We start from the raw sequence: 27,964 nt of genomic DNA, 5'->3' as shown, positions 1-27,964 counted from the left end.
AAGGCAGGGCCGGACAGAGTCATCACCTGTGGTGCCGGCCCCATGGATGAGGTGGAGTGGACACGAAGACCCAACCCTGAGGAGCTGAGGGTTGGGCTCATCAGCTGGGCAGGATCCTACCTCACTTCTGAGGCTTATAAGAATACGGTCACTGCTACTGCAAAGGGTTTGGGCCGGAGACAGGTAACAAAGCGAACCTGTACTGGAGTTGTTTTTCCCAGTGGCCAAGCTTGCTCTTTCACATTCTCTCTCTCTCTCTTTCTTTCATATGTGTGTGAGTGTGTGGTGCCTGGGGTACACTTTCAACCTAATCATTTTCCTAGCCTTTGTCACTACTAGGCTGAGACCCTCCTACCCCAGGATTTTGCTCACAGGTTTCCTTCTCTCTGTCTCCTCCTCTCTAAACCTGTTCTGAGGGGCAAAGGCTCAGCCCTTGCTGCCTTGTCTTCTCTGGCTGCTTTCTTCCCTCTGCCCCAACACTGGGTGGTTGTGTCATCACAATGAGTAGAGGTCAAGAGCCCAGGCTGGAAGGCAGAATTGTGGGAGTCCAGAGCAAGATGGATGGGTGGAGGGACTGTAGGGCTGGTGATGCTGTTCTGGTTGTGGTTTAGGAATGGGGAACTCTAAAGCCCTAAGAGAGTGAAGCTCTTCATTTTAGGGAGAGATGTAAGCAACCCCACAATGGCACTACAGAGTGAGGTAGCAGCAAGGCTCTCGTTTACAACAGGGTTGATCACAGCTGAACCAGACAATTGCATCTCAACTGTGTGTGTTCCCATCCTTATCCCTGGACCCTGGGCCCACCTGTAAGAGATCTTGATTTTCTCCTGCCATGCTGGAGAGGTGGGCTCTGGGGATGGGAGTGTTAGCTAGTGTGCTATCCAGGGACAACAGTGAGGAAGAGAAAAGTAAAACTTAAACCAGAGCACTAATTAGAAAATTAGGTATTGAAGGAAGCCACCAAGTAAGAGAGAAAGAGGTTTACCTTTGGTTAGCTAGAAGAGGTAGACATTTAGAACTTCTCCTGGGATCTTGAGTAGTACTCTGATTCCAGCAGTCGAGACCTCCCGAAATTTTTCGATTACTGTTGGATGAGAGAGCGGGAGAGCTGACAGTCAACACGGAGGCCGATGTGGAGGGGAAGGTGGTTGGTCCCCATGAAGGTTCTAGGATTAGGCCAGGAGTAATGGTGGTAGGACTCCCTGGCCTAGTCGTTTGGCTGTAGTACATTTTCTTCTCCCTCCCAATGCCTCCAGACCTGGGAGATCTTGGTGAGCAATGAGCACGACACCCAGGCTGTAGTACGACTGAGGAGCTTGCAAGGCCTCTACCTCCTGTGTGAGGCAGATGGCAGTCTGTGCTATGGCCGGCCAAGGACCAGTCACCATGGATGCTTCCTACTGCGTTTCCACCGCAATGGCAAGTGGACTCTCCAGTGCATAATTAGTGGTCGTTATCTGGAGTCTGATGGTGAGGATGTGTTCTGCAACTCAAGGGTGCTTTCAGCTTACCACATGTGGACGCCCCGGCCAGCCCTACATGTCCATGTGATCCTTTACAGCCCTGTCAACCACTGCTATGCCCGGGCTGACCCCACTGTGGGCCGCGTCTGGGTGGATGCACCTGTTCCCTGCCTAGAGGAATGTGGCTTCCTGTTGCATTTCCAAGACGGATGCTACCACCTGGAGACCTCAACACACTTCTTTTTGTCCCACTTAGACCGGCTCGTCCCCCAACCCTCAACACAGACAGCTTTTCACATGCAGGTACGGCCTGGAGGGCTTGTGGCACTAAGCGATGGAGAAGGAGGCATGTTGTACCCACAGGGTGCACGCCTGCTCCTGGGCCTGGGCTCCAATCCCCACAGGGGCGAGGAGTGGTTCATCCTACAGCGCTGTCCGACGTGGGTCAGCCTCAGGTCAAAGACTCGGAAGTTCCTCTCCATCATTTATGGCAAGTGCTGGGTTCAAAACAGCTGTGGAGGGAGGGAGAGCTGGCTGCTGAAAAGAGAAAAATGTGCTCAAGATCAGTAAGGATTTTTGAACCTCCCAAGAAGGAAGATCCTGGGGTCCCAGCAGGATCTCCTAGGCCATGGAGCAGGGTGATAAGGCAGGGCATGGGCTTCAGGGAAAAGTCGCCTAGGTCTTCTCCAGGCTCCTACGGTCCAACAGAAGGCAGAGAAGGCTGAGGAGGGAAAACAGGGAACCCAGCCATGAAGTGTGGAGGAGGAACTGAGACTGAGGGTGAGGCCAGAGTCTGGCTTCTTCTGACATGTTCTTTCCCTTCAGATGTTGAGATATATGCTGCCTCTGAGCACGTAACCCCAATGTCCTTGTTCCAGTTCGAATGCAATGATGAGAGCTCCACCTTGCAGCTTCGTGCAGCCAATGGCTGCTACCTAGCCCAGGTGAGACCTTTGCCTTCTGAGCAAGAGAACCCTTAATACCTGAGCCTCCCATTCTAGACATACTTTCTCCTTCTTTAAGGCAGGTGAGCAGATGCTGTGAATAAAGTTGCTAGGAACATTTGTGTACAAGTTTTTTTGTGGGCCTATATTTTCGGTTATCCTAGGCAAATACATAGGGGTAGAAATACTGGGTTATGTGATAAATGTGTATCTATATTTTTATTCTTTTTAAAGATTCTATTTATTTGAGAGAGACCATGCTAGAGACAGGGAGAGAGAAAGAGAGCGTGATTGGGGGGCAGGGACAGAAGGAGAGAGAACCCACACAAGGCTCAAGGCTCCATCCCAGGATCCTAGGATCATGACCTGAGCCAAAGCTGGCTCAGCTGACTGAGCCACCGAGGCACCCCATGTTTATATTTTTAAGAAAATGTTAAATCGTTTTCTGAAGTGAGTATACTATTTTACATTCTTGCCAATAATGTATGAGAGCTCTAATTGCTCCACATCCTCATAAACACTGGGTATTGTCTGTGTTTTTAATTTCAGCCAACCTAATGGATGTGTAGTGGCATCTTACTATGGCTTTAATTTGCATCTCCCTTATAATTCATAATGTTGAGTATCTTTTCATGTGCTTATTGGCCATTTGTGTCTTCTCCATGAGGTGTCTCTTCAAATATTTTGCCCATTTGTCATTGGGTTGCTTATCTTATTATTGAGTTGTAAGAGTTCTTTCTATGTTCTAAAGTCAAGTTCTTTGCCAAATGTATGTATTTTAAGTGTTTCCTCCCAGTCAGTGGCTTGCCTTTTCATTTGCTTAATAGTGTCTTTTGAGCAGCAAGTTATTAATTTTGATGAAGTTCAATCTCTCCACTTTATGAAAGAGTAGTGGTTGTGTTGTCCTTTTTTTTTAGATTTTTATTTATTTATTCACGAGAGAGAGAGAGAGAGAGAGAGAGAGGCAGAGACACAGGCAGAGGGAGAAGCAGGCTCCACGCAGGGAGCCTGATTTGGGACTTGATCCTGGATCCCAGGATCATGCCCTGGGCCGAAGGCAGGCGCCAAACCACCAGGGACCCCCTGGTTTTGTTGTCCTAATAAATCATTGACTGCTCCAACATTGCAAAGAATTTCTCCTATGTTTTCTTTTAGACATTTTCATTTTTATGTGTATTTTGAAATGATTTTGGAGTGTAGGCCAAGGTTTATTTCTCTCCATGTGGATATCCAAGTCCCTTTTTGATAATGGACTCTGGGATATAGCAAAGACTGGGGAAGTGGGAGAGCTGAGGTCATAATATGTTTTCCAAAAACAATGTGAAAGCATAAAGCATGCCCTGGGAGAATGAAGAAGGCTAGTGGGTGAGATGTAGGAAAGGGTCTAGAAATAAAGATGATGGGAAGAAAGCTGAGATTTTGTCCTTGTTCCCTTCTCTGCTCCCTATAATTTCTCCAGAGGCGCCACAGGACAGTGGTGGCTAATGGACACCCAATGGAGTCTGACACCTTCTTCCGCGTGCACTGGAATTGTGGCAAGATCATCCTGCAGGCTCCTAATGGACGCTTCTTAGGCATTGTGGACAATGGCCTGCTGATGGCCAATGCCACCATTCCAGGTGAGTAGAACAGCCCTTTCACCAGGTTATTCCAAGTCAGAGATGCTTTAAGGGGGAGCTGGGATATAATAGAGCACTGAAGTTGGGACCAGAAGATTTAGGTCTGTATATTTGCTGTGTCACTGAATTTTTGTCATCACTCCTTTGAGCAAACACTCCTTTGAGCCTCAGTTTCACTGATTCCATTATCAATGGAGGTGATATCCAACCTGCCTGCCTCACTGGATTATCATGAAAATTAAACAGATTCACACATCTTGCAGGAAGAAAGAAGATTAAAATTTCGGGCTTCACACTGTACTAAGTGCTTTCATAAACATTCCATAATCGCCTAGCCTAAGATCTGGCACATAGTAGGCATTCACTAATTCTTAAAATGTTGACAACACTCTGCAATTAGTGTCCCTTTTCCTGCTTCTATTTGGGAAAGAATCTAGAAGTTGCTCATCCAGATAACTCCATTCTATTTCTTTCAGGCCCAAATGAGGAATTTGGGATTCGATTAGCTAACCGTCGCTTCCTTGTATTGCGAGGTCGTTATGGGTATGTGGGCACCTCATCAGAACACGACCTAATGAAGTGCAATATGGATCAGCCCGACAGCATTCACCTGCTGCCTTGCCGCCAGGGCATCTACCACTTCCAGGGTGAGGAGCTCCTCTTTTTCATCCCTGGGTTCACAGTCCAGTCCTGCCTTACCCCCAACTCAGACTTCAGGACCTGCTGCTCAGAGCCTACTCATCAGAAACGGAGTTTTTGTTTGTTTTCACACTTCAAGGCCCCCAGAATGGGTTGGCAGAACAAAACCAAGCCCTCCTGCATTTTCATAGAGGCACCTGCCAACACAAGCAGGGAAGGGTAGTTAGGGAGGGGTGGCATGCTTCTCAGGAGCCTCCTCAGGCTATACCCGCTGGAGGGCTTCATCCTTCACCCTTTCCTCCCCAGCACAGGGTGGATCCTTCTGGTCAATAACATCCTTTGGTACCTTTCGCCCTTGGGGAAAGTTTGCTCTCAACTTCTGTATAGAGCTTCATGGGAGCAACTTGCTCACAGTGCTGGCACCCAATGGCTTCTACATGCGATCCGACCGAAGTGGCACCCTGTTGGCAGACAGCGAAGAGATTACCAAAGAGTGTATTTGGGAGTTTTAGGTAAGATTAAGTGGGTAAGGACCTGGAGGTGGAAGAGCAGGAGCTGAGGGGCAAGAAAAGAAGGGATGTGGGGGAGAATGAGACAAAAACACACCAGTGGACTGACTTCTGTCCCACAGCTGCTTGATCAACTCAGGACATTTATTCCAAATCTGTGCCCTTCCTCTCAGGGCTTCTAAACGCAGACTTGCTGGAGAAAGGAGGGGAAATCAGATCTAGGTCTCTCACTATTGTGCCACACTGACATGTGAGTGCAGGCAAGCTTGCAGGGGACAGAATCAGGGGTACTCGTGTGTTTATCTCTCTTTGTTAAGACGCAGAGTTTTGCCCCATTTTTAGGGAAGACAGATAACTTTGAGGGTATGCTTTCTATCCTATGCACTTTCTGCTCCTACACCCCTGGATCCCTGTAGTGCTGATGGCTTCCAAATATTCATCTGCAACTCTGACCCTTGTCCTGATCTTTAACCTCTTCCCTTTCCAACTTCCTGATTTACAGCTGACTTGACTTTGTCCTGCCATCCCCTCAAAATCAGCCTCCTCACCTTCCCCTCCAAAGATGATTCTTCCTAAGTTCCCCAAGGCCATCTAGGGCATTGCTGTCCTCCCAAATGCTCTGCATCAAGACTTCAGCACAAAAAAAAAAAAAAAAAAAAAAAGACTTCAGCACCATCTCTCTTTCCTCCTTTTCATTCCAATGACTTCACTGAACCCTGGAAATTCTTGGGTACTTCCTTAATGCCTCTTGAGTGCTTGTTCTTTCTTAAATCTTTTTTATTTTTATTTATTTATTCATAAGAGATACAGAGAGAGGCAGAGACACAGGCAGAGGGAGAAGCAGGCTCCCTGTGGGGAGCCTGATGCAGGACTAGATCCCCTGACTGAGATCATACCCTGAGCCAAAGGCAGACGTCCAATAGCTGAGCCACCCAGGCATCGCTAGTGCTTGTTCCTTCTTAACTACCTTTGCTACTGTGTAGATCCAGGTTTTTCACCCAAAGCCTCTACTGCAATATAAGGACTCCTCAGCAGCACTTCCTAACTCCAGATCCGTCCCATCCAATCTCTTCACATCAAGGTCACTTTCCTAAAGTGCTGTCTCTAATTCATCATTCCCTATTCACAACACTTTAGGATACCTCATTGCTCTTAGTATTTCTTCATAGTTGACCTCGCTTCCTTGGCTTGGAAAATCATAAGGATGTTATAGGAAGAAGAGCTTTGATTTTGATATCTTGGAACCTCAGGGAATTTGCTTTAACATTTCTGGGCTTTATTTCCTTATCTGTAAAATGGGAGCAATATCTACTTCATAGGGTGGTATGAAGGTTAAGTAACTATGAATCAAGATGTAGACCCTCAATATATATGTTCACTCCTTTCCTGCATTTTCTACTGGTATTCTACACAAACCCTTTACTATGGCCAAACTGGAAAAAATCAAATGAAATCCCACTGGGCTTGTTTTCTTATCTGTTCCATGAAGGGTTTCAATTGAACTAAATTTCTCAGGCTCCTTCCAGGCCTGACATTCTAGTAGACAAGGTATCATAGTGGTTAGAGCTCATTCTTGGATATTGAACTGGATTCTAATTAGATTTTTTATCAGTTAAACTTTTTGTTTGACCCTGGAAAAATGAACCTCTCAAAAGCCTGCTCCTTGTTGGTGAAATGGGAATACAGTATCTATCTCATAGGATTGTTATGTAATGTGAGATAATGATTACAAGATGTGTAGTAAACAGCCTGGTGCCTAATGCACTGTAGTCTATCAGAAGTCTTTCCTGATCCAATTGAATTCTTAGTAAATCTTATCTCTTGAATATAGTACCCCTTTGGACTCTGATGGTATTTTTTACACCATTAATTTGATTAGAAAAAGAATTTGTACTACCTTTTCCTATAAATTAACTTCACATACATCTGTGTAATCTTCATCAAGCACGGCAAAACAGGGCGCCTGGGTGGCTCAGTTGGCTAAGCGTCTGACTCTTGATCTCATCTCAGGTCTTCATCTTAGGGTCATAAGTTTGAGCCCTGTGTTGGGCTCCATGCTGGGTGTGGATCCAACTTAAAAAAAAAAAAGAATGGAGAAAATCACTTTATTCCATCTTTTCCCAGATGATCTTACCAGATTTTTCCTAAAAGCCCAAGATGAGCAAATGATTGACTGAAAGTTTCTATTTCCCCTTACCTTCTCAGGCCAATGGGATGCCACCTATGGAAATCCAAATCTTCCAGGAGAAACTACTGCACTAAACACAACAGGAACCTCAAAGTCAAGATCCATGAGAATGTCTGTTACACTACTTTCCCTACCCAGTTTAGCAAAACACCTGTTTCGGGCAACAATACATCTCAAAAGGCCACCCCCAAGACCCCTGTGTGCTGTGCTCTTCAGTACGGAATAGAGGTCTTGATGTGGGTAGACAGAGGCCTCAGGCCACTCCAAGTTCTATCCAAAAGAGGCAAGACCAAATGGTAACCAGTTCTTCCATTCATCTTCCCCATCCCTGCCAGGACCAACATAATTTTTCCAGTAATCCCATAAGGAGCCAGTTTTGCCCTGAAGGACTCAGAATCCAGAAATAATTAGATGTCCTTTTGGTTTTGAAAGAATGAAGTATTATGAGTCCTATGGGCACAGGGTCATTGTAATGACACACCTTATGGCTATAAGGCCCCCCTCCTGATCCCCCATGAAGTTTACCAAATATCCTGCTTTATCCTTACCTTTGATCTCATCAGTTGGGCAAGATGAGTACTATCCCTATCACTGCCCACCTTTTTTTACAGGGACCTGAAGTGATTTGCCCAAAGTCCCATGACTGGGAGTTCTGATTCAATTCTTTGATTAGAATGGACTATAATATCCATTACTCTTTCCATCAAAACAGAGCTTCCACAATGACCATCACTCTTGTACTGTCTTTATAACTTTGGCCTTCATCTATCTACTATCTGTTCTATCAATGTCTTTATTGACATAGAACTCTTAAGTACTTTTAATTGGAAAGGAATATTCTAATCACTATCATAAAATGGAAAATGAGAAATCACTTGCCATAAATAGAAAGCGACTTAAAAATAAATACAATGAAAACAAAGTGATGTTATCAAATTCTAGTTAGATTTCCCTCCCCTGCCCAAGGCTCAGAACCTGAGGTTCCCTTTCCCTCTGTTACAAAAAAGATTTACAACTGTTACAGAGGCACTAAAAAATAGAATCAAAGTGAAAGTTTTCTCATCAATACAATCAGAATTGAAAAGGAGTCAAAAGGGGAATAATTTCCTCATTTCTGACTAAATGTTATTTAAAGCAGTGTCTATATGCCTCCTAAAATGTTCTCAAATACCAACAGTGATGCCTGACCCCAACTTTTGGGAAATTGCATCATACTATAATGAGTGCCTGGTTTTTAAATCTATTGAGAAAAGAAGCTAATATCACAACATGAAAGAGATTCCATTTTCATAGAGAAAATGACCTCAGGTTTTTGTAAGTATGTTTCTCCTCAAGAGATATAAAATAATTCTGTAAAAATTTTAATCTAGCAAGTGAGGCTAAAGAACACTAGAGACCAGGGCATCTCTTTCCAAGAGAAAGTTGAGAACAGGCCAAAGATATGGAGTGGAATACACAACACCCTCCAGAGAGATAGGACCTTAGAGGTCATTTAATGTAGATTAAAGATTAAGAGATTCTTCTCTTCCTCGGCATTCCATAAATGCATGTACAAATTTAGATGCATGAGCTTGCATATGCACAGAAATACACACACGTGCACACATACCCTACACATAGTCTCTTATCTCCCATTCCCCACAAGTGGGCATTCATCCTCCATTTGACTGTATTTGGCCCTGGAGCCTCAGCTGGCAGCTCCCTCCATGGCTGACATGAGTCCCATTGCTAAGTGAATGGCTTGTTCTTAGATTGTCCTGTGCGGATTGTCATCCCACAAAACTTCACTCATTTTCCTGGGCAGTCTGTCAGCAGGGCAGGGGCAGGGTGTACTCCACCACTCTTGGAATTTCATTCTAGAGCTATACTGTCCCACAGAACTTTCTGTGCTGATGGAAATGTTCTATAATGTTTACTCTTTGATACAGTAGCCATGGGACACCTGTGACTATTGGCCATTCCATATGTGGCTAGTGTGAATAAGGAGCTGAATTGTTCATTTTACTTAATTTTAATTACATTTAAATATCCAGTGTGATTGGTGGCTATTTACTGAAGAGCACAGCACTAGAGTTTTTGATAAGATAACTTCTGGATGAGTACTCCTCCCAGATGGGAGAAAACAAACTTGCCCCCACTCCTTTTATCCTGCTTCACATCATCATCATTCTATCCCCAGCCCACCAAAAGGGCAAAAATTGGGAGGGATGAGCCCATCCCCCATTCAAAATATCCCTTTCTTCACCCTCTTTTCCCTGTATTCTTCTCTTTCACTACATACCGAGGCTTCCCAGGAGGAGCCTAGAGATTTCTCTGAAGGGAGACAGAATTGAGAAGATTTGGAACTTACTGCCAAGAAGAACCAAGCAAACATGCCCCAGGAGCATGTGGGCAAGCAGAGTATGAATAATGGCATTTCCGCTGTGCTGCTTTGCAAAAAATACATATGCAATTAAGGAAGTAATGTGTATTTTCTTAGATAAAGGAATTATTGTAAATTTTTTTTAGATGTTGTAATTATCTAAGAAAAGTTCCTTATTTTAGGGGAATGTCTGTTGGGGACTTAGGGGTGACATGCCATGATCAGTGTATGGGTGTGTGGGTGCGTGTGCATATGGGTGCATGAGTACCCAAACACTATTATAGATCATATCTATATACGTACATATGTAGATATATACACAGATAGTTAAATATATAGATTAGACAGATTGGATAGTTACATAGACATAGATACATTAAATAGGTGATAATTAGAAACACACATACATAATTACATGTATAAATAGATCATAGATAAATACATAGATTAGATGGATTAGAAGATAGGGATATAGGAAGATAAAGATGATAGGTAGATAGATAGAGCAAACTTTCTTAAACGTAGGGGTGGGAGTATGAATGTTCATGGGATAAACACTAACAGGAACTACTGCTAATTTAAAAAATGCTTTTATTCTTGCCAACTAGGAGCCATTTAAGGTCAGCGTGAGTAGTGGGTGGGCACGGTTTCTCCAGCCCCGGTGCTGCATTGGAGAGGCAGTGAGGCGGAGCCAGGTCCACAGATGAGAAAGAGTCACAGGAAGGAAGGGGCAGCAATAATCTGCTTGGGCAGGATTAGGTCCTCCTCACCCTATCTCCTTCCCAGCCTGACCCTCCTCCCTCATGCCAGGCTTTGCAGGGGTGGGGGGCTGTGCCAGAGCAAGGTCTAAGGGGCACCAAGACTGGTAATGGAGGCAATGGAAGGAAGGGCAAGGGTGGCAGAGCAGTACTGAATCCAGGGATCTCGGCTGCAGGAGGCAGGTAACCTACAGGGACAAAAAAGAGGCTGAGTTTGCATTTGTTGCTGTCACCCCAGCCCTCAAAGTCACTGGTGGGAAGAGGGACAGACCTCAGTTCTCTCCCCTGGGGACATATATACTCAAGTCCCAATCCCATCCCCTCTTCCTGCTAAGGCTCTCAGTGACGCTAGAGACTTAGGGCCAGGGGGTTCTAGTGTCCAACCTTGTAAGCCATGCAAGGAAAGAAGAAAGCTGTGTCAAGATTTCTCGATGACCCCAACTGAAGATCCATGCCTTCTTGTAGGTCATAGAGTAAGCCCTCCCCACACTGTGCAGGAGTGAGGCCTGGCCTGTGGATTCTTACCCCAGCATGGCTTCAGAGAGGCTTGGGGTGGGGTGTCCCTCAGACACCTGTCTGGTGATGTCTCCCAGTACAGCTGATAGCAGGAGGGACCCAAGGATTCCAGGGCAGGTGGGACTGCTGTGGGCACACTGCCAGGGGACTGCTAGAAAAAGTAAGAGACCCCCAGGTGTCAGTGATGGCTCCTGTTCAGCAGACCTGGGGTTCTAAGGCAGCCCTCTGCCTCTGGCTGTATCCTGTACCACTCAGGAGGGCAGCATTCACAGGGTAGACTATGAGGATGGGGCTTTTCTAAAGTGTGCAGTGTAGGAACCTGGAGCAGTCAGGAATTCTAGCTCAGGCTCACTGGGAATGGCAGAAGCAGTGAATTCTTGTCTCCCCAGTTCACAAACGCCCCTCTCTTCCTGGATACCTGTGCAAAGGTGGTCCCTGGGGAGGCACTCGGGAGAGTCAGATCCTGGGAAGCACCTACAAGGTGAGAGCAGATCCACTCAGAAGGAGTAATGGGTCTAGGGAGTGGGGAGTAGTGGGGAGTAGCTGGGAGGTCCTAGGAAAGCCAGCAACTTACGGCAGGGATGAGAGGAGAGGGATGCTATGACCCTAAACAGCCTCCTCTCTAAGGCAGAGCCTTGGGAAACGGGGGAAGAAGGACTAAATCTCAGAGATGGTAAACTGGGAACAGTGTAGGTCTGAAGAACAGAGACTGAATGCCAAGCATCTAACATGGCCTTGCACATGGAAGATACCAAGTAAATGTTTGGTGGATGGATGGATGGATGGATGGATGGATGGATGGATGGACGGATGGACGAGTGGGTGGATAGATGCATAGGTAAGTGCATGGATACATGCAAGGATTGGTGGGTAGGTGAGTGGATGGATGAAAGGACAGATGTGCAGAGAAATCACCTGAAATCTGCATCTCCCACTTGAGCTTCTCTTGTCGGCGCCATTTGGCTCTTCGGTTGGAAAACCAGACCTGAAGGAGGGCAGAGACAGTGGACCTGGCTGTGCTCCCCACTGCCTGGCCCCTACTGCTCTCATCACATGTTCCTGGTCTAGACCCAGAGCACAGCCCTGTCCTCAGACCTGACATCCTCCCTCCCTGCTCTGGCCTTTGTTCTCTGTCCTCTTCCTCACTTCAAAGGCTTGGAGTGGGGAGGAGAGGAGAGCAACTAGCAGAAGGAGAACAAGGAGGGTCTTGTGTCTGATTTCGGCTACACAGATCTGTTTCCACCTTCCAGCGCCCTTCTCCACCTCAGCAGAACTCAAAGCCTTCTCCATACAGACTCTGGATTCTTGTAGTTTGTGCCCCGTGTGTGGCAGAGCTCACTCACCCTCACCGTGTCCTCAGGCAGAGAGGTGGCAGCAGCCAGCTTCCCACGGGCCACCGAATCAGGATACTGGCCACGCTGGAACTCTGCAGAGATTGAGGCTTGCACAGTGAGGGCATGCAGAGAGGAACAAGGCCTGGGGTCTCCCCCCTCAGGCTCCTTGCACCGGCCACAATCCCACACTACCCTCCTCCCCAGGGCAGGGCCACCTACAGCCTCTGCTTCTCAGCCTTGCCCACAGGCCACAGGGCTTTGCCTCCATGGGTCACACCAAGCACCCTCTCACCCACTGTCTGCCCCAGCCCTGGCACCTTTCTCCAGCGCCTCGGCTTGGCCTGGGGAGAAGATAGTCCGATTCCGGTGGCCAGTCCCTGGGTGGGGACCCCGGGGAGTCTCAGAGCCACTATGGGGCGTGTGAGGAACTGGAGTTAAAACAGCTGTAAAGGCGGACAATGGCTTATGGTTGTTTGTGATAGTGATTCTTCTCTTCCCATGGGGTTCCCAAGCCCCTGGGGCTGTGGACAGGGGACAGTATGGGTATAAGAGCAGAGCCATGCTAGCAGAACATTCACAGCTCCTTGGAAGTTACTGCAGGGCACTTAGGGGGAGGAACACTCAATGCCATGGTTGGGTGCATGCTTGGTGTTTGGGGAAATAGCAGCAAGGTTGGTCCAGGTTGCATGATCCCACAGAACCTGAAGTGTGCTCTGAGAAGCTGTTCTCGAGGCAGAGGGAGGGCATGGAAGGTCCAGTCCTTCCTCTTCCTCAGTAGATCCTGTGAATCTGAGGGCCAAGGGGCCTGAGTCCTGTTCCAGGACCTGCCAACGACTTGGGTAAGTCACTTCCCTTCTCTGAGCTTCAATTTTCTTCTGCCAGGAGAGAACAATACTCCCTGCCGGGCCCTCCTTATTGTCTTTTTGTGAGGGTGATCCAGGAGAGAATAAAAAAAAAGGCTTTGCAAACTGTAATATTCTTACATTTGCTCGGATCATCCCTGGGGGCAGTGCCAAGACCCACCTGGAGACCTGAGCTGTGCCCAGGGCAGTCTCTGGTCCTCCTGTAGTGCCCGCAGGACTCGATTGATGGAGGAGACCTGGGGGTGTTGGCGTGTGTATTGAGTGGGGAGACGGTGCACAGACCCAGGGTTAGTTAGATCCTGAGGATATTTCCCCAATAACCTTTCTCTCCTCTCTCTAGGCCCACACATCATTCCCAGTGCAGCCTCCTCTCTTCCCATGCTTTCTTTTACTCTCTTGTCCCACGACCCCACTTTTCAAAAGAGAGCCCATCAGCCTTGCCTCCCCAGCCTGGGATGGTCTCATTGCCAAATAAGAAGGGGTCTTCTCCCCAGATGGCCAGGTTGCCAGCCCTGGTGCAGGCAGGGGAGAGCACTTACACTGGGAGTCTTGTCCTGGGTGCAGAGTCCTTCAGCACAGAGCTGGCGTTGGATCTCCCAAGCAAAGAGGGCAGGGCACTCACCCTTTAGCTGGGCAATTCGAGCCACCACAGGGGGTGTGGCCAGACGTGGCTTGCTTCCCCCAATCCCTTTGGGCTCCAAGACACCTGTGCGGTAGTAACGTGCTAGGATCTTGCTCACACAGCCATTAGATACCTGGGTCGGGTGAGAAGCAGGGACAGGTGATGGCATGATGGGCAGAGGGTGAGCGTCCCTGGGGCAGAAGGAGGCTACAAGGCAGTGAGACCTAATGCCCCAGGCTGCAGAGTTGAGAATTCAGTGACACCTTTGAGAGCCTAAAGATCCCTACCCTGGACCCCAAGAGGGTCTCCTAGGAAGTAGCCCAAGCCCCCAAAGCCCTCCAAGTCTGCAACAGCCTCACACTTGCCTTAGGAGGGTGCTTTGTCCCTGCTTCTTGACCCCATCACCAGGTAAACCATACTACCTTAAGGCTCCGTGAGATGTCACAGGGCCGCATCCCGCTGACTGCCAGCCGCACAATCTGCTGCCGGGTATCCAGGGGCAGGGGCCGGCCATTCACAAAAAGGCCCCCCAGCTGATTCACACTGCTGATCCCTGGGCATAAGAAGGAGGCATCCACACATCTCCCCTCTCCCCAGCGCACCTGTGGCATGGAGGACTCTCTTGGGGAGGGTTACTCAGGCTGCTCTAGTCTGGCTTCCCATCACAGAGAAAGTCCTCCCCTGAAACTCCCCAGCTCCCATTTTCTTTGGGAGATGGCTCATGGGTGAGCCTTTGCTTTGAGGCCACTTACACTGACCCCTGTGATCTAAGGGAAGCAAGGTGGAGCAGGAAGGAAATTACTGGATGAGGCTCCCCCAGAACACCAGCCAAGGGCACGGAAAGTGGTGGAGGGAAGCAGGGCCCTGAGGTATTTCCTCCCTCCTTACGCCAACCTGTTCTTCCCACTTCTCCCAGGTGTCTTACCATCCCGCGGCATGTTCCCGGCCAACCCTCTTCACAGAAGGGCAGGGACTGGGAAGACTAGAGAAAAGAATTCCTCCGAGGAGCTCCTTCTTTGGTCTTGGGGTTGGGTCTGCAATGATCGCAATTATTTGGGTGAAGTCTCTGGCTCATGGTGGTCTTGGGTTGTAGTGTTTTGTGATAGAGGGTCAGGTTTCTCAAATTTGCAAGCAGGTTGACTGAGAAAATTCAAATTCTCTCTACTTATACCCTTCAGTGATGAACTAACATATCACCAGTCCAGCAGAGGACTAGATCTTTCTGGATGTCCTATAAGGGTGGGAGAGAGGGTAGGAAGGCTCTCATTTCTCATACTTGCCATCATAAGGGGTCAGGGAAATAGAAAAGGATTATGCTTACAAATGTTCAGGCTTTCCCTTTTACAAGTCAGCGCCTGTTGTCTCTGACCCCTCAAAAGCCTTCTCAGCCCTGGGTGATATACTTGGGCCTCCTAAGTTCAGATTCAACTGGGTCAAAACCCAAAAATCTATAATATTCTGCCCAGCCAGAAGAGGGCATCAGTGACTAAAGATCCCATTTGCTCTGGTCTGAGGCTAGAGACTAGGTTCAAGACTGCCTTCACTATCAGGCAGCTCCCAAGCTTAATTTCTCCAAACCACCAACCACAGAGCTTTCCTCAGAGCACTTCATGGAAGGGTCTTGCTCCTGATTTTTTTTCTTTTATACTCTCCAGGAAGCTCTGAGGAAACATGGCGGCTCAGCTCCACCCCTGGGCATTGAGGCTCTGGTCCCACCCACTGGAAGTAAAGATGAACAAGCATGAAGTCCAGGTTTCTCTTGGAAGAAACATCTCTTGACATCTTCTAACCTGCTGGGGTTGTTGGTTCCTATTAACTCTGGAGAGTTCTAGATCTTGCAGTGAAGCAGCTTCACTCTCAGAGACCAATTTTCTGGGATCACTCATTGAACTAACACTTAGGAAAGACATGTTGAAGGAAGAGAGTGAGGGGCAGGAGTGAGCAGCATGCTGACGCACAATACCTTGTGAGCACAAGAGAGTCTGACCAGCAAAGGTTGCAGATCATGGGCCACCATGCCTTTCTTGCTTTTATCAGGGAGTAACAGGAGTAGAAACCACCTCCTTTCTCACCTGCAAACCTGGTAGGGCTAGAGGTCACCCCAGAAAATAGCTCATGCAGAGACCTTTCCTGTAATAACTATGCCATCTTGGCTCAGCTCACTAATCTGCAATTCTTTTCTGAATAAAGTAGTAACCATTAGTATATTGTTGGTTGTTCAGGATGAAGGGAGTGAAAAGAGAAGGAACAAGGTTTTTGCCCCCCAAGAGATTACAGAGCAGCCGGGAAGAGGAGACCAGCACAGGTGAAACAAAGAACCCACAGAGTATGGAATCTGGAGTTGCTTTTAACTCAGTGGCTGAATTCGCTTTTACTCACTCCTCCCCAAGGAGGTGGAGACATGTTCCCCCTTCAAGCTCTCATCTTTCCAGAAAGCCAGGATAGAAGGCAGAGATCTTTCCAAAAAGAAATCTGAGGCACAGATTGGGGTTCCCACAAATCAGGGGGCCACCCAGGGAGTAAAACTCAAGGAGGTTTAGAAGCCAGTCCCTCATTGGAAGCCAAAATTTCCAGCTTCTATTCCTGGGGCTGTTTCTCTGCCCCCTACCCCTGCTTCATGTTTGTGTAATTGCCACCAAAAGAGAAGAGAGTCAAGATGGAAATAGAAAGGGCTCTGCCAGGGCAGGGGATGTGAGCTCAGGATATCAGCCAAAACTTTGCTATGACTATGTCCCCTCTAAGTGACCAGAACTCAGAGGAGGAATGGGGACTTGGGTTCAACATCCAAACCTCAGTCAGGTCCAAATGTAAAATTCACAAACAGAAACTCCATTCCCAACAGCCACCCCACTCCTCCCCAACATTCATAACTTGTCTGATAAAAGAGCTGGTTCTCACAAGATGGGAAAGCAGGGTAGGGAGTTGGAGGGGCAGGAGGGTGCAAGGCTGCAAAGACAAAGGAGGGAAGTTGGTTTTGGCCACACAAAGACATGGAGACAGCATGGGAGGCAGAGCAGACAATGAGCCTGCAGGTGAGCTACCTGTGTGGAGGTAAGGAGGTGGGTGCTTCAGTAGGATGATCTCAGTCTCCTATGCTGGACTCCTGAGACCCCTGCAGGCTCCAGGGGTGATGGTGGTCTGGTCCTAGTAACAGCCTCCACTCTGCTCCTGCTTCAGTCCTGCCAGGGGGTCCAGAGCTACAGAGAGCCCGTGCTCAGAAGCAGAGGGCAGCCTTCTGGGAGCAGCCAGTGATGTCACAGGCCATGAGCAGAGGAGAGAGGAGGAGGGAGTTGTGCATGGGGCTGACTGACACTGGCCCTGAGGCAGAGCAAACCACAGCCAACAACCCATTCTGTCCTTCCATGGGAAGTCCTCAGAGCCCACCTGGTGTTTACCTGCCACCCTCAAGCGCACCCACTCAAGGGCCAGAACTCCTGAAGGGATTGGGGAATATAGAAGATGGGGGAATTTCAGACTGTATCCTCAATGTTTTGAATGCACAGAAGCCAAGGGTGACATCTAGAACCACAGACAGCTTTCCAGCCAGAATGCACATGCCAGAGTTTGGGGGTCAATTCCTGGGTCTTGTGTATATTACTATAAAAGATAATTGGTTATATAGACTGATATCTAATATTGGCCAAGTTAGCTCCTAAATCTCTGAGAGAATGATGGTACATGTAGAAAAGCATGTGTCACATAGCACCAGCTCTCTCCACAGAGCATCTTCACCAATACTCCAGTTGACTCCTTGACTGAGGTGCCACCAAGGATGAATTTTAGAAATAGGGGCACCTTGGACTATAGAACCCTGGCAATAGTGGTGATGGCAATGAACCTCTAGGGTAGTTAGGATGCAGATGGGGTGTTTATGAGGAGGTGTGCAACTTGGTTTTCTTCTTCCATCTCTAGATATTATCAGGCTCCATTCCACTAATGATTTGGTGCTTTTAAACTCCATGTCATGAATGATGCTCCTGTGCCCACAGAGGACACCACAAGTTATATGGATCATTGTTGGGGTGGGGTAAACCAGGAGCTGGCTAGGTGATTCTTGTGGAGTGGGGTGCTTGGAAGTGAAACATAGCTCTAGTGATGGAAGCTTTGTTGCCACCATGGTCTTGTGCAGATCCTTTATGAATAATCCAACATGGAAAGTCCTTTGGGTCCATTCCATACCTTGGATTCTGTGAAACCCTCTCAGAAGTCAAGCTGAAAGTAAGCAGGGTGTAGAGCAATAAAGCTAGACCCAGAGAGTGGAAAAATGGATTTCACGTTGGGGGGGGGAGATTAGGTGTGGATGTTGTATATTCAGCTTGATCCTAAGGTAGAGAACGCTTGTTCTCAAAGCAGGGCCAAATGTATCATAGAAATGGGTGTTCTATATGACCTCTCCTCTTGCAGCCCCCTCCAGCCTCCTCAGGCTGGCCTAGAGCCCTGGGCCACAAGGGGAAACTGTAGCAGTTGGCTTCAGCACCATGGGCAGGGTGGCACATACACTAGTACCTATGGAGCCCATTTAATCCCTGGGCATCTGGAACTGCTGCTCACTCTACTCAGCCATGCCTGGGTGACAGAGGGTCTCATGTAAGTCCCATGGAAGCCCTGCTCTTAGTCCTCCTTTCCTGCCTCAGCCCTTCCCCCTCACATCTGCCCCTGTGTCTGGGGGCACAAGGCTCTGTGTCCTGACCTGCTATTCCCATAGACAGCTGCATGAGGGGTGGGGATAGGGGTGTCAGGGGGAAAGGGGACAAGCCCTGGCAGATGGTGGTGGCAGCGATTTCCCCCATAAACTACCCTCTCCCCCCCCCGCCTTTACAACGGGATCTTGGGTCTGAACAAACAGAGGCTTTCGACCTAGAGTTGATGGAGGGAGGGAGAAGAGAGGAAGGGCCCTGGCAGGGGGGCCTAGCCAGCCCAAAGGCTCAGCCACTCAGCCCTCTGCCCAGCGCACCAGACTGTTTGAGAAGCAAATATCTGCCCTCACTGTCTGACTCTCTCAACCTCCCTCACCAGGTTTGGGGCTAATTGTCCCTCATTAGCTGGGCCCAGGCTGCCACCAGCCCCCGCCATCTGCTCGAAATTATACATTAACTCTGAGGTCTTGCCACCCGCCAGCCAGACTGCGCGCCCCTCTCCAGGCGGCCCATGGCCATTCTAGTCTGTCGCTCGTCCTGATGTAAAGCCCTAACTGCTGGCTTCTTCTGCCCTCGGGACCTCCTAGAATAAAGCCTGGTGGCTGTGGAAAAGATCTGTCCTCAGGGGAGGGGGCAGGAATTCCCCTGACCTCCTCACAGGGCCAGAAGACAAGACAGGCCCGTGCGCAAAGCTGGAGAGGGCACGGGCAGCCAGTGCAGAGACCCAGCGGTGACGGCGGCTTTGGTCTGACACCTCAGCCAGGGTTTCTGGCACTCACTGGGGAAGGTAACACCAGTTCCAGGCTGTTTCCACCCCCTCCCTGTGGCAGCTGTTAGTTGGCTGTGGGGTCCTGTCTCCCATCTTCCCTCTCTTCAGCAAGAACCTTCTCTGGCCAGCCCTCAGCTTTCCAGAGCGCACTGCGCTGCGCCACCTCTCCAACGCCACTCTCTGGCAAATGCGTCTCCGTTTACTGTCAGAGCAGTTTCCTTGCTACGAAAGCACGGGGAATCTTCAAGGTCCCTGGCTATTCCTAAGCTGGATGTGGAAGTTGCAACCCCTCCCCACCCCCAAAGCTTTAGGTAGTTATCCTGCTCTGTCTACCCAGACCAAGCTTTAACACCTGCAAATCCTGCACTTTCCATTGTGTTTCTAGAAGGCCGGCTACCTGGCTCCCTCCCTCTGAATGCGCCAGGGAAGCAGTAACAACCTGTCCTCCCAACTGTGGCTTTGAACTGGGGCACCGAAAATGCCTCCTTTCCTCCTCTTTTTTTCCAAGAGCCCCTAGCTTCTGAGCTCAACTCCTCCCCAAGGTTCTCTCAGGACTGGGCTCTGCAGGGGAGGGTGGTGAGTCTGCACTTCCCTAAGAGAGCTGGGGAGTTCCAGAATTAAAGCCTAGCACCCAGAAGGCCAGGCAAGGAAACCCAAGGGGATACAAGGGCAGGCTAGGAAGAGCCCAGCCCAGAGGCGCCGGGACCGGCACCGTGCGCCCCCGGCTGCAGCCGGCCGGGGCGGTCGGTGATGCTCTGCCGCCGCCTGTGGACAATGTGTCCTCGGGCCGCGCGCGCGCCAGCCCTGCCCGGGTGGGGAAGCTGCGGCCCAGCTGGGGTTTTCACACCCACCCAGAAACCTGAAATTCAGTCTGTTCCCCGGAGCCTGCTAGCTCTGTCAGAGCTTCCCTCCTCCTCGCAAAGCTTCCCTCCTCCTCCCCTCTTCCACTTTGCGTGGGGTAGAGGATCTGGGAAGGCAGATAGCAGTCCATTTTTTAAATACACTTCAATAAACTTTATTTTTTAGAACAGTCTTAGATTTACAGAGGACTTTAAAGATAATACATAGAGTTCTCATACACCCTATGTTCGATTTCCCTTATTATTAACATCTTACATTAGTATGTATATTTCTTGTAATGAAGAAGCCAACACTGACACATTATTAGTAAATCCATCTTTTATTCAGATTTCCTCAGGTTTTCCCTAATGTCCTCTTTCTCTTCCAGGATCCCATACAGGACATTACATTTAGTCACCATGTCTCCTTAGGCTCCTCTTGGCTGGGGCAGCTTTCTCAAACTCTCTTGTTTTTGATAACTGAAAAATTTGAAGAGTCGAGTATTTTGTAGAGTGGCCTTCAATTGGGATTCATCTGATGTTTTTCTTATGATTAGATTGGGCTTATGAGTTTTGAGGGAAAAGACCACAGAAGGTAAGTGTCATTCCTATCGCATCATGTTAAGAGTATATGCTGTCAAATGATGACATCACTGTTGATGTTGACTTTGATCACCTGGTTGTGGTAGTGTCTGTCAGGTGTCTCCACTGAAGTCACTCTTGTGCCTCCTTCCCACACAGTGCTTTTCTGAAGGAAGTCCTTATGCACAACTCACACTCAAGGAATGGGGAGGTGAGTTATGCTTTCCGCTTGAGGGTGGACCACCTACATAAATTATTTGGATTTCTTCTGCCCAGAAGATTTTTCTCTCCTCTCTCATTTTGGCAATTCTGTAAGTGTGTGGTGGTATCTCATTGTTGTTTTAATTTGCATTTCCCTGATGACATTTGATGTGGATTATCTTGTCATGTGCTTATTTGCCATCTGGGTATCTTTTTTGGTGATGTATCTGTTAAGGTCTTTGGCTCATTTTTAATCAGATTGTTTTCTTATTGTTGAGTTTTAAGAGTTCTTTGTACATTTTGGATAACAGTTATCAGATGTATCTTTTGCAAATATTTTCTCACAGTTTGTGGCTTATCTTCTAATTTTTTTGACATTGTCTTTCAAAGAGCAGAAGTTTTTAATTGCACTGAAATCCAGTTTATCAGTTATTTCTTTCATGGATTATATCTTACTTGTATCTAAGAAGACAATCACCATACTCACAGACTTCATTTTTTTTAGAGCAATCTTAAGTTGATAGTACAACTGAGAGGAAGAGACAGAGATTTCCCACAGACCTCCTGCCCTCCACACATATATAGTCTCCTGCATTCAACATCCCCCATGTTACGACTGATGAAACAAAGCTATAGGTTTTGTAGATGTTCTTTATCAAGTTGAAGAAGATCCCCTGTATTCCTAGTTTACTGAGAGTTTTTATCATGACTGGGTATTGGATTTTGTTAAATGCTTTTTCTACATCAGTTGACATAATTTTTTTTCTTTAGCCTATTGATGTGGTGGATTATACTGATTGATCTTTAAATGTTGAACTAGCTTTGCATACGTGGAATAAATCAACTTGGTCATGGTATATAATTCTTTTTATACATTGTTGGATTCAATTTGCTAATACTTTGTTAAGGATTTTTTTCATTTAATTAGACATATTGGTCTTCAGTTTTCCTTTCTTGTAGCTTCTTTACCATTCTTTGTCATTAGGGTAATTAATGCTGGTCTCCTACCATGAGTTGGGAAGTATTCTCTTGGATAGTCAGCTTTGAGAGTGAGGGCAGGGTCTGCCAAGGAGATGTAACTCAGGCTGAGAGACACACAAAATGCATCTCCTGTCACTGCATCCAGGACAGTATGACTCAGTAATTAGCAGCAGGACCTTTAAAACCATCAAACCTCAATTTCTAACCTGTCTCTGCCATGATATCTACATGATCTTGGGCCAGTTAACTGTTAATTTAACAAATAATTATTGAACACCTACTATGTGCCAGGCATTGGGATAGCAGTAGTTAATAGAGAAAGACCAATACCGTATGATTTCAGTATATGTGGAATTTAAGAAACACAGCAAATGAGCAAGGGGACAAAGATAAAAGAGAGAGAGAGAAGCCAAGAAACAGACTCAGCTACAGAGAACAAATTGATGGTTGAGCGGGAGGGGGCCGGGGGAGGGGGAGACAGATGAAATCAGGGATTAAGAAGTGTACTTGTGAGGAGCACTGGGTGATATATGGAATTGCTGAATCACTATATTTTATACTTGAGACTAATATAACACTGTACGTTAACTATACTGGAAATTAATTAAATTAAATTAAATTAAATTAAAAATAATAAAGAAAGACAAATCCTAACCCTTTCAGAGCTTGCTTTTTGTGGGCTTACATCTTAAAACTTTCTGTTTTCCACATCTTCAGCTTTCCACATCTATAAAATGGGACCATAGCAGTGCTTACTCCATAGGACTGTTGTATTACATATATATACATGTATATATAAAGGACATTCCATACAAGTATTATATTATTATTGTTACTACTGCTCTTACTACTACTGTTAGGCACCAGTAGGTAATCACATTATCTATTGACCGAGTTCTGTAGCTCTAGTCTAGAAGCTTCCCAGCCCCACCCTTGCTGTCTGTAGTCTGCATTCCTGTCATTTCTGCCTCTATGCTTCTTCAGTTGACCCTTCTGATCTCCAGGTTCATGAAGCCTATTATATGAAATTCCTTCTCTGACCTAGAGTCACCTAACTTGGGAGATAATTGGGCGGCTATCTTTCAGCTGCCTTTGAAATACAGTAAAAGTTTTTCATTTTTGAAAGGGAGGGAATGAGGAACAAAAGTCATCAATGATCCAAGGTCTTTGTCTGTATGCTTTCTGATGGTTGCAGGGGCTTGGCCAGGCCCAGGGCAGAGCAGGGACTGTGTTAATTTAAGCTAACCATCCCTGAAACTAGATCTGTCAAGGGTCCTACATAAGAAAGCTCAGTGCTCCAGCTCAGGTAAGTTTCCACTGCTTAGTAAGACTCAAAGGCAATGGGGAAGAAAATTCTCTAAGGATAAGGATCTCATCTCTGTCTCAGAAATCCAGAGCTCTTACCTTTACTGTGCCTCCAAAGGCTTCCAAAGCAACACCTGCTCAAGCCCAACAGAAGTCACCCTATCTAGAGATTAAGCTGTGTAAAGATAGGTAGTTTTAAAGAAAGTCTCATTGCTATTTCTGGCTTGGCACCATCCAATACAATAACCATATTCTGAATGGTCCATGGTCCCAGGTTTCATCCATGGTCCCAGTTTGCATCCCCTTTACCATCAACCCCAGCTCACCTGATTCCTCCTTACTGGTCCTCAGGTCCACTCTTGGTTTTACATCAAAGGGCTCTTACTCTCAAGTCTCCACTACCTGGAATCAATGATTTTAGACTTCCCTGCACTGCTCCACATTTCCCTTTTATTTTTATTGGAGGACACGCAACATTAATGTTCAGGGGAAGCCTCTGTTGACTATCTAATTCTTCTTCCCTCTCTCCCACTCTCCAGCATTTAGACCGCTGACTGCAGCCCGGACTTACTCCACCCACCTTGCCAGTTTCTCTCCAGCCTCCTGGTACCTTGATTTAATTCTCTTAATTTTCTTTATATTTTCTGTAATTTAATGTATAATAATAATTGTTCCAACCAAACAGTAGTTGGAGAGAAAGCTGGCTATCTCTGCTGGACCCCACGGAGATCAGTCCCTTGGGAGCCTGGCAGACCCAGACGGCTCATTGGGCCTGTAGGTGGGCTCCCCCTGCAGCCTGCCCAGTGCCTTGCATTTGGTGGGGACAGCCTGATTGTAACCGTAGGTGACCCAGGCTTCCATCCTCACAACTTCCCTGAAAGTGTGAGCAGTGTGACTGGTCGGGGAGTCAGCACCAGGTCAGAAGGGGCAAAAGAGTTGCAGACTTGGGCAAGAACGGCAGCTGGGAGTGCTCTGGGATACCTGGACCCTTTCAATCCCACATCCTCCCAAACTGCTCCCCTATGCATCTTTCTGTCTCCAGGGATGGAATTGAAAAGACAGGCTCTGGAACCCAACAGAGTAAACTATTTTGGGTATTATTGCCACTGTTCAAGGAAGCTGGGTTTGAGAATAGAATTCTCCAGTTTTATTTTTTCAGGGGAAAACGGAATTTATTTTAAAACAAACAGTAAAAATATCAGTCAAATTATCTAACATAATTGCTCAAAGGCACTAATCTTAGTAACTCAGAAAAAAATTGTAATTATGTAGGATCTGTAGTAAAAAATGCTGATTTTTACCTAAAGCCTACCATTTTAACCACTTTTTAAATGTATGATTCAGTGACATTAAGCATATTTACAGTGTTGTGCAACTATCATCACTGTCCATTTCCAGAACTTTTCATCATCCCAAATTCTGTACCCTTTAAACAGTAACTCTGCATTCCTCCCTCCCCCAACCCTTGGACCTCTACACTACTTTCTCTCCACGAATTTGCCTATTCTAGGTACCACGAATGTATGGGATCATGCAACATTTGTCCTTTTGTGTCTGACTCATTTCATTTACCATGGTGTTTTTAAGAAGGAATCTGTTGTGCATGCTTCCACTTGCCCTCCTCTTCATCATCACGGTCTCAAAAAATTAAAGCTGATTTTGAAGCTGTTGGCAGAGTCTTGCAGGGAAGAATGGAGGTGTTTGTCTATGAAGATGATGGGTAGAAGCAAAGAAAGTATGTAAATAACAAACTCCCTTAGGATTGAGTTCACACATCTTGAGTAGTGGGAGGGCCCCAGTTAAGAGAGAAGACAAGAGAATTTCATCAGTCAGTTCACAGAGATACCAGGCAATTCAAATAAGATGATGGCAGCTTCTCTCCCCCGGAAGCTTGGGGTTCTCTGCCCTAGAAGGTGAGTTCCCTGAGCTTCAGTCTCCCTTGGCAGATGACAAAGATGTAGAGGCAAAATAGAGGAATAAAAATCTCCATTGAGTCCTGCCTCCTAGCTTTTAAATTGTTCCTCTCCCAATTCATTCTCATGAATTTTTTTTTTAAATTCATGGAGTAGGAGATGAAAGGGAACAGTCTGGAGTAGGAGGAAGTAGTATGTAGGAGGGGAATGAGAAAGAGAAGACATGGGAAAATCTCTACTCTTGACTGCCTGGCATCTTCTGTCCTGCCTCATCAAGACAAGGTGGGAGAATACCATTGGCAAGTATGTGGAGGGCTAGAAAATTTAATTTTTAGGTCAAACTCTGCTACTTATTTGCCATGGGACCTCAGCTTTCTATGAATAAACTATCTGTAGTTCACTTTGTCTTGTTGTTACAGGGAGTTGTATTAGTTTGCTATAGCACCTGAAACCAAATACCACACAACGGGTAGCTTAACAGAGATTTATTGTTTCACAGTTCTGGAGGCTGGAAGTCTGACCTCAAGGTGGCAGCAGGTCCATTCTCCCTCTGAGGTTCTAGGGAAGGATCTGTGTCAGGTCTTTCTCCTAGTTTCTGGTAGTTCATTGGCTTGTGGCTGCATGACTTCAGTGTCCCCACAGTGCCCTTCCTGTGTATATGTCCTTTTGCAAGGCATTCTTCAATTAAGATACCTGTCATATTGGATTAGGGGCCCACCATACTCCAGGATAATCAATTTTAACTGAACTATTACATCTACAATGACCTTATCTCCATGTACAGTCACATTATAAGGTACTGGGGGTGAGGATTCCATCACATTAATTTTAGGAGGACACAGTTCAACCTGTAACAAGACTGAGTCCATTGTTTTAATCAGGACCTCTTCTATGGTAACCTCTTAGCAGTGAGGCCTGGAGACAGATAACCAGGCCCTTCCCGGCCACATCCCAAGAAGAGAGCATCTTCCTCTCTATCCTGTCCTGTCTGGTCCCCAAGATGAGTTCCTACCCTGCTTCTTGGGAAGGGACTCTAGAGCAAGTGCCCAGCCAAGCTGGCTCTCACAAACATGACATCACTTTGTGCTGGTCATCATGTTCTTAGAAGTGCTTCTCGGACTCATTTTAGGTTCATCCTGTCTCTTCCTGGAGTTTCTAGGCCCCAGGGTGAGGAGGAGATCAGTTGCTGCCCAGGGTCCATACGATAAACAGTCCTCAAGTTGACTCACTGCCTCATGCAAATCCACCTTGACCATCGTATGACATCCACAATATGTCCGTTGGATGGAGAAAGAAGCCACAGGCCAAGCACTGGGCATGCCCTGCCCATAAGGCTTTGCTGGGCAGCTAGAGGGCAGCATTTTGATCCCCAAGTACCTGGAAGGAAGGAATCCCCAAGAGAGGGCAAAAGCCCTGGAAATGAGGGAGGGGGCTGGAACAAACAAGGACCATTAAAGTAAATCCCCTCCTTAAAAATCATTCCCAGGACTTCCAACTTTCTCAGTATTGTCAGTTTTGTCTGAACCCAAGAGGGAGTTGAGAAGAGACTCCCTCTAATCTCTATTTTGTAGGAACAGAAAATTTCTTAGCAGAGAAAGGACAATCAAGTTGTATAAAAGGGGGAAAAAATCCCCAATGAGCTAGATAACAGTTTCTGTAGGAGGAAAGCAGAGAACTGCCACAGTGGCTTGCAACAATGACTCATCTCTCCAGCATTTTGTTTCTAGGACTGAAATAAAAAGGATTATTTGGTGGGGAAAATAAAAGATGGGCGAGCAAGAGACCTTGAAAAATAAGAAAAAATGGGCAGATAAGGTGAATGTTGTTATATGGAACAAGTCTTTGACAATGATTTCAACCTTTGGGCAGGGTGGGATGGACTCCAAGAGGCTTCCAAAATATACTTCATGAATACATTAAATGATAGAGGGGTGCCTGGGTGACTCAGTGGGTGAAGTATGTGCCTTTGGCTCAGGTCATGATATCAGGGTCCTAGGATCAAGGCCCACAGGGGCCTCCCTGCTTAATGGAGAGTCTGCTTCTCCCTCTCCCTCTGCCCTTCCCCCTGGATTGAGCTCTCTCTCTCTCAAATAAATAAAATCTTAAAAAAAAAAAAGATTAGCTGATAGAAGGATTAAGAGTTTAAATTTAGGAGTCAAACAGACCTGGGTTTGAATCCTGTCCTCCTGAGCCTCAAGTTTATTGTCTTTATAATGGAAACATTTCCCCTGTGGTATTATTATAGCAATTTCATGAGATAAAATGATAATATATTCAAAATATCTATTACTTGCCTGCTGCATTGTAGAGACTGAATAAAAGGTAATGTTTATAACTTGCTTACACACCAGTAGAAGGCAACAGGAGGCTGCTTTGCTATAAAAAATGATGAGCATGTGCGTTATGCAGCCATACTGAAGTGGTACACAACAAAATCAAGCTAAACAAACAACTCAAATAGAAAAGTCTTTTGTAGGTTTTCTAGGCTGATGGCTTATAGTCACATGAGGCTCTCCTATTCATTCTTTCTCACCTAGGCGCATTCTGATCTAGAAGTTAGAAAGGTATAACTATCAAGCTGTCACTAAGGAGAAGCAATTTGCTCTCTTTCTAGGGTGCACTCTGGGCTGTGTTGGCCAGTAGACAAGGACTTGCAGGACCAAGGACTGCAGAGGAGCTACAACACTATTCCCTGAATGAATGATTAGAGCTGAACTTTTGGGCTCTTCTCTCCATTATACAACCAGCACTCCTGTGGGAATCTGGGAGGGGAGGGAGGTGAGAACCTCTGTGAGCAACCAAGCACTTCAAGGTTGCCTCACTGGGGAGAAGTTCATCAGGACCACTGACCTCCTAACCAATTGCTACACTTTTCTGTGAGCATTTATTATGCTCCCACTATGTTTTGACTCCTTTTCTG

The 27,964-nt window shown here is 46.8% G+C and overlaps 2 protein-coding genes across 2 annotated transcripts; one reads left to right on the top strand and one right to left on the bottom strand.

The window, feature by feature from the left end:
- Window positions 1-42: 42 nt before the first annotated feature.
- Window positions 43-5,177, top strand: FSCN3 (fascin actin-bundling protein 3). The gene is made up of 6 exons (XM_055307315.1): window positions 43-183; window positions 1,257-1,953; window positions 2,289-2,407; window positions 3,867-4,026; window positions 4,503-4,673; window positions 4,972-5,177. The coding sequence occupies exons 1-6, from the start codon at window positions 43-45 to the stop codon at window positions 5,175-5,177; spliced, it is 1,494 nt and encodes a 497-aa protein (XP_055163290.1).
- A 5,313-nt stretch (window positions 5,178-10,490) lies between these two features.
- PAX4 (paired box 4) lies at window positions 10,491-14,755 on the bottom strand. The gene is given in 11 exon segments (XM_055307359.1): window positions 10,491-10,655; window positions 10,657-10,670; window positions 11,008-11,149; window positions 11,417-11,472; window positions 11,914-11,983; window positions 12,342-12,424; window positions 12,650-12,775; window positions 13,356-13,431; window positions 13,735-13,950; window positions 14,240-14,370; window positions 14,743-14,755. Coding segments are annotated over 11 exon segments (1,092 nt in total).
- Window positions 14,756-27,964: the final 13,209 nt, after the last annotated feature.

This window comes from Nyctereutes procyonoides, unplaced genomic scaffold (genome assembly GCF_905146905.1).
Source record: "Nyctereutes procyonoides isolate TBG_1078 unplaced genomic scaffold, NYPRO_anot_genome, whole genome shotgun sequence".
Lineage (NCBI taxonomy): Eukaryota > Metazoa > Chordata > Mammalia > Carnivora > Canidae > Nyctereutes > Nyctereutes procyonoides.
Note: the sequence above shows the minus strand (reverse complement) of the source record. Positions and strands in the feature narration are given on the sequence as shown.

Excerpts from the sequence above, each read along its gene's own strand:
- FSCN3 (XM_055307315.1), top strand. The coding sequence starts at position 43 with ATGGATGAGGTGGAGTGGACACGAAGACCCAACCCTGAGGAGCTGAGG. Across the intron at positions 4,027-4,502 it reads GGCCAATGCCACCATTCCAG|GCCCAAATGAGGAATTTGGG; the intron begins GTGAGTAGAACA and ends TATTTCTTTCAG. Across the intron at positions 4,674-4,971 it reads GGGCATCTACCACTTCCAGG|CACAGGGTGGATCCTTCTGG; the intron begins GTGAGGAGCTCC and ends TTTCCTCCCCAG.